Source organism: Prorops nasuta, unplaced genomic scaffold, assembly GCF_024137725.1.
Source record: "Prorops nasuta isolate Cenicafe-Biocafe unplaced genomic scaffold, Cenicafe_Pnas_1.2 PNAS00001, whole genome shotgun sequence".
NCBI lineage: Eukaryota > Metazoa > Arthropoda > Insecta > Hymenoptera > Bethylidae > Prorops > Prorops nasuta.
The window spans coordinates 15,277,660-15,285,626 of record NW_027116798.1 but is presented as its reverse complement, the minus strand read 5'-3'; the positions used below and the strand labels follow the sequence as shown (position 1 = coordinate 15,285,626).

At 38.6% G+C, this 7,967-nt stretch overlaps 1 protein-coding gene across 1 annotated transcript; it reads right to left on the bottom strand.

Annotated features, from left to right (window-relative positions):
• Positions 1 to 243: 243 nt before the first annotated feature.
• LOC136773059 (uncharacterized) lies at positions 244 to 984 on the bottom strand. The gene is made up of 2 exons (XM_066726424.1): positions 518 to 984; positions 244 to 436 (listed from the first exon to the last, which is right to left on the bottom strand). The coding sequence occupies exons 1-2, from the start codon at positions 982 to 984 to the stop codon at positions 244 to 246; spliced, it is 660 nt and encodes a 219-aa protein (XP_066582521.1).
• Between the last annotated feature and the right edge of the window lie 6,983 nt (positions 985 to 7,967).

Here is a 7,967-nt window from a genome sequence, read left to right as displayed (position 1 = left end):
ATCAACTCCTCTCAGTTCCGATCTCCCCGATTTCTCTCTAGACAGTACGTCTCAAACGTTTTTCTCCCCTCCTCTCTTCCTCTTGCCGCCGATTCCTCTCACCGCTGGATTACCACGCCTCTCGCGCCTATACTTCGAACTAAACTATAGCTCGGTCGCTACTCGGAGAAGAACTACCCATCATCCCGCCCACTATTTTCGTCCGAATGACGAAAAGCGAAAACAAAAATAAATAAACCTTACTTATTTTAAGGATTGACAGGGTATAGATTGATTGTCTGTGGTCGGTAAATTCAACGGACATAGATTGTTCACATGACGGCGAAACTGAGAGGTCGCAGTCTTTACTGTGACTACCCTTACAAAATTGTCATATCCAGGATGTAGTTCTATAACGCGCGCAAGCGGCCACTTCGACAGTGGATACCGATCATCTCTTAACAACACTAATTATCCTATAGTTAGATTCTTGGTAGAGTCCTTCCATTTAAATCTTTCTTGTAGAGTGTGTAAGTACTCGGTTGACCATCTGGTCCAAAACTGTTCTTTCATCCGTTGGAGTAATTGAAATCGGCTTAAACGGTTTTCGGGTATGTTGGATAAACTGCTTTCTGGTACGTTTCCCAATGAACCTCCTATTAAAAAGTGCGCAGGTGTCAAGACTTCCAAATCGTCGATAGAGTGGGTAAGGGCACACAAAGGTCTGGTGTTCAAACAGGCTTCAATGTCAATGAGGACAGTAGACAGTTCCTCATAAGTTAACTTGTGCTCGCCCACAACTCTGTGAAGGTGATATTTGACTGATTTAATTCCGGCCTCCCAGATCCCTCCACAGTGTGGCGCGTGAGGTGGAATAAAAAGCCATTCCGTATGGTCATTAGCCAAAAGCTCAGCCACTTCCTTATAAAATGTCGATGATCTGGATAACATTTCTTTAAGCTCTCGAGCTGCTCCTTGGAACGTCGTCCCATTGTCGCTGAACATTTTGCGACAAATTCCTCTTCTTCCTGTAAATCGACGATAGGCAGCGAGAAATGCTTCAGTGGTGAGGTCGCTGACAACTTCTAAATGTATAGCACGTGTAGAAAAACAAACAAACAGTGCTATATATCCCTTGTAGCTTTTCGTTCCTCTTCCTTTTGCGATCCTTAGTTGAATGGGCCGGCATAATCCACTCCGGCAATTTCAAACGGTCGACAACTACGGGTCACTCGATCCTCCGGCAAATTACCCATTAATTGATACGCTAACTTAGGTCTGATGCGTTGACATTTAATACATAAGCGCACTTCGCGTCTTACTAACAAATTGTAGCCTAATATCCAAACATCTTGCAACAATCTAACCCTTGTCAAAACGATTCCTCCATGCAAAGTGGAATGATGAGCATGTTTTACATATAGTTTGCTAAGAGATGAATCCTTCGGTAAAATCGGTGGGTGTTTGGCATCCTTCATTAAATTAGAATAAGCTAATCTGCCACCAACGCGTAATAAGCCATCCGATTGGCTAACAAATGGGTACAAACGTGACAATGCTTTATTTTGTAAGGTACAGTGGGAATCTGGAGATTTTGTCAAGATATGTATTTCCTTAGAAAAGGCAGCCGATTGGGCCATGCGAATAGCATAATATCTAGCTTCTAACAACTCAGGGGCTGTCAGAAAGGATATATTGGGCGCTAATTGTTTCTTCGTCAAACGCCAATTGCGGAAAGGTCTTAAGCAATACGCTAAAACTCTTATCAACCGTGTCAGAGTCGAAAAACGTGTTAAAAACTCATTCTCTTTAGTCTTATGAACCATAGCTACTGAATGAACTTGCAAAGGTTGATATGGCCATTGTGACCTATGCGTTAACAACCATTCGGGTCCATTCCACCATAACTTGGAACCTATTAAATCCGGAGGTGGTACTCCTCGAGATGCCAAGTCAGCTGGATTACTTTTTGAACCTACATGTCTCCATTCTGCAGATGGGAGCTCTGTTTGGACGAAAGATACTCGGTTTGCTACATAAACCTTCCAATTACATGGGTGCTTGCGTAACCATGCTAATACTACCTAACTATCACACCATGCAGTGATTGATGCATTATTGAATATTTTCAATTGCTTTATATAATTAACCCATTAACGTCCAAAATGTCAACATTTCTTGCACGTTTTCAAAGTGATTTTTTCCTATGTAATTGGCGTTGAAAAAATTCTTGAACCACATATTCTGATGTAAAATTGCATGCTCTTTCAGAATCCGTTGCCAGAATCATGATAAAACTCACAGGAAAAGAGATATGCTCGATTGAAACAAAAAAAACACCTAAATTTTCGAAAAAAAAAATTTTTAGGATTTTTTTTCGAAGTGTTACGGTGAAGATATCACCTTGCGACCGTGATCAAAGGTGATCATGGGAGTTGAAGTTTAACAGGGAATTTTTTTGTTGACCTTGAACCATCGCTTCTTTACAAAATGGCGGAAAAAACGAATTTTTATTTTTTCAACTTTATCAATTTTTTTCTCGAAATCTATAGACTTTAGAAAAAAATTCATAAGAACAAAAATGTCTTAGAAGCACTCGAGAAACGTCCTAAAATTTTTTCAGAATTTTTGGAGACATTTTTGAAAATTCCATTTCACAAATTTCCCGGAAAATCAAAAATTGTCTCAAAAAATTCTGAAAAAATTTGAGAATGTTCCTCGAGCGATTCTAAGGCATTTTTGTTTTTATGAATTTTTTTCTAAAGACCATAGATTTCGAGAAAAAAGTTGATGAAAATTGAAAAAAAAAAAATCGTTTTTTCCGCCATTTTGTAAAGAAGCGATGGTTCAAGGTCAACAAAAAAATTCCCTGTTAAACTTCAACTCCCATGATCACCTTTGATCACGGTCGCAAGGTGATATCTTCACCGTAACACTTCATAAAAAAATCCTAAAAATTTTTTTTTTCGAAAATTTAGGTGTTTTTTTTGTTTCAATCGAGCATATCTCTTTTCCTGTGAGTTTTATCATGATTCTGGCAACGGATTCTGAAAGAGCATGCAATTTTACATCAGAATATGTGGTTCAAGAATTTTTTCAACGCCAATTACATAGGAAAAAATCACTTTGAAAACGTGCAAGAAATTTTGACATTTTGGACGTTAATGGGTTAATAATATCCTCTGTTCGGTAGCTTTCATACTTTTTATTCGGTATCTTGCATACGTAACGGGGAACTTCGTTACAGTGTAATCGAATTGTAATTTCTTCCCCACCGTAATTTACTAGACGGTTTTCCTGATCGAGAATGCGCAAGACGGGCAATTACTTTTACAATGATTGGCAGGTAAATGACGTTTTTCGGTGATTCCGAGATTTTATAGCCAGGTGGGACGCTTGGAAAAAATTCATGTATAACATGTTGAGGTTTGCCGTTTGTATATGCACCAGCATTAATATTACATTCAATTCGTAAAATATTGACCCTTATAATGTTTACGGGCTGGCCTGATTCGGCTAGAGTGTTCGGCTGAATAATTCGATCTGTCGAAAAACCCAATAAAGAGCGTATATTATTAGGTTTTGTAAACTCAATCAGATATATACACTTTATTTCACTTTTCAACGTATTATTATTAGCACGTAGAATAATAATATCTTCATTATCCGCCTCATGCATCAATGTACGCAAAAGATCATTTATAGCACTCAACTCTTAACAACCTGTAGGTATAGTCAGATCTTCGGTATCGTAGTAAAACTTATTGTTCGATTCATCAACATTAGCAATTGAATTGAAGCTCTGAAAGTCTACGAGATCAAGTTCAAATTGCCCCTCCTGAAGATTGATCGGTGGGAAAAAATCTGTCTCCAATATGGACCCGCGGTCAGACAGCGTAACCGTTAAAGACATTGTTGACGTAGAAACTTGACACACAACTGACTGCATTTGCTTGTACCATATGATTGATATTGATCGTGGTGTAGTAGATTATAGCAGAAGGACCAAAATAATCTAAAAGTTCAATTGGAGGTTTCAAATTTCCGAAGGAATCGAAATACTTTACGTAATTATTACGTTTAACGTAGGCAACCCAATGTGTACCAGAACCTTTTTCTTCATCAAGATTCACGATTGCACACTCATTGCATAGTACGGTTTGTGGTAGAGATGTGCGCATAAAGACTCCTCGAAAATGTGGTATATCCTGACATGCATGTACTAATTGAATATTACTAGTAGCTCCAGATTTCGGAAGGTTGCTTATTTTTTTTTTTGCGAGGTTCTTTTCCTCCTTTTCAAACCATCTCCCTTTCGCCCGTAAGGGGATAGGTATAAACCATGTCCACACCTGCCTTCTATTAAACGATTGTGACGCTGTATCTCTTCCAATTGTCTCTTGGATGCTTTCGCATCGTTTACAGCTTTTGTTATACCTGCTGCGCCCCTAGCTAATGCGCCCACTGCACTCAACAGTGGGAGCAGAGGTAATAAATCCCCCCGTTTTTTTGTGTGAGTAAATTGCTTTTTCCTCAATAAACCTCCTCGTTTCTTCGGTATACGAATTTTTCTTTTCTTCATGCTTCTTCCATCCACTTGTTGGCCTAAGCCAAGTTTTCGTTTTACATTCATGGATGCCCAGACTGCTGCTGCAGCTGCTCGTTCACGTAAAGATGAGTCACTAGCAGTGATACGCTTTCGTGCACGCTGTGCAAGTACTTTATCAGCCTGGTGACGTGGTAGCAGATCCTTATATATTGAATATGCGATATCGTGTTCACGGCAGGCTTCGTCTAGAGGATTTATGCCCGGATCACCACGTGCTAACCGTTCTCGAAGTCGAGTACCTGGTCCGCAATAATTGTAGCCACCCTAACAGCACACTTGACTAAAAGTCGACTTTCAGTCGACTTTTCTTAGTCATTCTCAAGTCAACTTGTAATTGTCGACTGTAAGCTGACTTGTCTTAGTCATCCTCCAGTCGACTTCAAATTGTCAACTATAAGTCAACCTATTGTAGTCAGTACAAAGGCATCAGCCAGTCAGATACAAATATATAGTGTGTGTGAGCATGTAATATACCATTTGTGTTTGATTATGTCGATCTTCAGGTTAATTGAAAGCAACCACTGAATGCAACCTGTGCAGCCATTGCTTGATGCGGTAGTCGTTTATTGGATATCATCGCTGTGTGCAGAATTAAAAGACAATAATTACGGCAATTTACTGATATATTATTTTATCGAATAAAAAATATGGTATGTACTACTAATTATGTATATATTTTTTAATCTTATGAAGAATGCAGTCGCTTAAAATGTATTCCCGTTTTGTTTTTATATTTCCTACAAATAAGTTTTACATAAATTTATATAAAATTAATCTCATTTCTGTAAACAGATTTGTTCGAGATTGGGGGGAGCAGAAAATGTTGCGAAGTAGATTCCGCATTTCTCTGTTATATCTCCCATCTCTATTGCGCTCACAATAGACGGATAGACCGACAGCGTCTAGCCGCTCTATCTGTCCCTCTCTCCGCGGCGCGCTTGCGCGTCTTCTGGCCCTGGCGCGTCGCGGCCGCGAAGCGACACTACTTGCGCGCTTGGCCACTAGGTGGCCAGCGCCCGCAGCAGCTCTTTCGCTGGCAAGATTAGTGTCGCGTAATTATATAGATGGGTCCTTGATAAGGACCCATCGCACCTCAGCCTTGCTCGACCGCTGCTTTGACAGCAGCAACAGCAGCATCCTTTGACGCCTCCACGGCTTGGTTTTTGACGCCTCAACGGCATCTTGAACAGCGCCTCCACCGGCGAACTCATCGGGCAAATACTTTGGTAAGTATCACCTACCACCCACTGCCTACCAAGAGGGGACTACCCCTCTGCGGCAATATCCTCCCTCCTAAGGGAAATTTCTCCGGGGACTGCCCGGGAGAAGTTAACCCTCTCCTTCCCCTCCACACTGCCTCCGAGGACTACCTCGGACCCAGTGTTCCGACCCTCAAGTCCAGGGCTCTCGAAAGAGTCGGGTAGCGGGAGGGGTAGCATTCACCCTAGGGGTTGGGGTGGCTCGGAGCCACTATAGCTCTAGGAAAAGTAGGCCGAGGGGTAAGGGGACTTCCCCTTCCCTAAAACCACTTCTCCTATTTCGCTTCCTCCCGTGGCTGGGGATTTTACTGGGGAATACTCCAGGGAAAATGACCCAGTCCGGGAGCTTCTAAGTCCGCGTTCCTTTCTGGGGAATTCTGTTTTCTGGGGTTCTAGGGAATCTTCGTAGACCGAAATTCCCTAGAAGTTGACGAGAGCAAATTCCCTAGAAAGGCGATCATTAGTCTAGCGGTTCTTTTGTAAATATATTTTTGTACATTTTATTTATTTAAATAAAAACTACTTTTACCTCTTATCTTTGGCTTTGAATATTTTATTCTAGAATAAGACCTTCCCTTCTGACCGCAGGTACGGAGCCAACTTGGGACATTGTTTCGCACAAGATTATTGCAGCTAAATCGAAAAAATAAGATATATATATATATATATATATATATATATATATTATCATATACATATACATAAAGTCAAATTAATATACATACGTACAGTAAATAATTGAGCTATATATTATAATCTGTTACAATAATTTTATATTATTTTTTAAAATGACAAAAGATTTTTCTGAATTGTCAAAACGACAAAGAAATAGACGAACATTAGCATTTTATAACAAAGAATTTAAAAGCAATACAAGTATACAAGGTACTAATATAAGCCAATTTCATTCATGTCCAGTTAACAATATTAACATAATTGATAATACCCAAAACAATAGTATTATTGGTAATGGTTTAGAAAATAATAGTACTCTTGAACATACACTCAATGACAACATAAACAGCGATAGTCACAATGACAATGACAACAATTATAGAGAAAATTCTAATCATGATAGGATCATTAACAGTGACAATGACAGGAATATTAACAGGGAGCTTTACAGCAATATAAATATAAACAGTGTCGATACTGAAACAAACTCAATTTCATTCAGAGAGGAATTACGTAAATGGGCTATTGATTTCAATATTCACCAAAATGCTATTACTTCTTTGCTGCATATTCTGTCTCGCCAGGGTCATGATCTACCACTTGATGCTCGAACCATAATGAATACTCCAAAACCTAATTCATATATAGTCCAAAATATATCTCATGGTCAATATGTTCACTTCGGGCTATCAAATGCTTTAATAAATATTTTTAAAAAATTTAACTTAGTTATCTCTAATAATGTAATAAAAATAGATTCACATATTGATGGTATGACCATATCTAAAAGTCCTAAAAGGCATTTATGGCCTATTCTTGGACGCATATCAAATTTTGTAACACCGTTTGTGATAGGAATTTATCATGGTAGTAAAAAACCTTGTATTACAGAATTTCTTAGAGATTTAATTAATGAATTAATCACTTTGAATAGTTCAGGTTTTAATTATATGCATCAGCATTGGCAAATTAAAATATGCAATATAATTTGTGATTCCCCAGCAAAAGCCTATGTTACTTGCACCAAATCTCATAATGGATATTATGTTTGTGGAAAGTGTACAGTCACTGGTCTTAGAATAGGTCGACGAATGACTTTCCCAGATTTAAATTCACCTCTACGAACTGATCCAGATTTTTCTTCAAGAAGTCAGGCTAGGCATCACTTGGTAGATATTTCTTCTCCATTTGAACGTCTCTCAATTCCAATGATCACTAGTTTTCCAATTGATTACATGCACAATACATGTCTCGGTGTCATGAAACAGCTTTTGAGTTTGTGGCTAGAAAAACAACAAATATCAAGAATTGCAAAAATTTATATTAATAGATTGTATAATTCATTGAAAATGATTTCTAAATGCATACCTGTAGAATTTTATAGAAAATATTTTGATCTTAATGAATATACTTCTTGGAAAGCAACACAATATCGCACTTTTCTT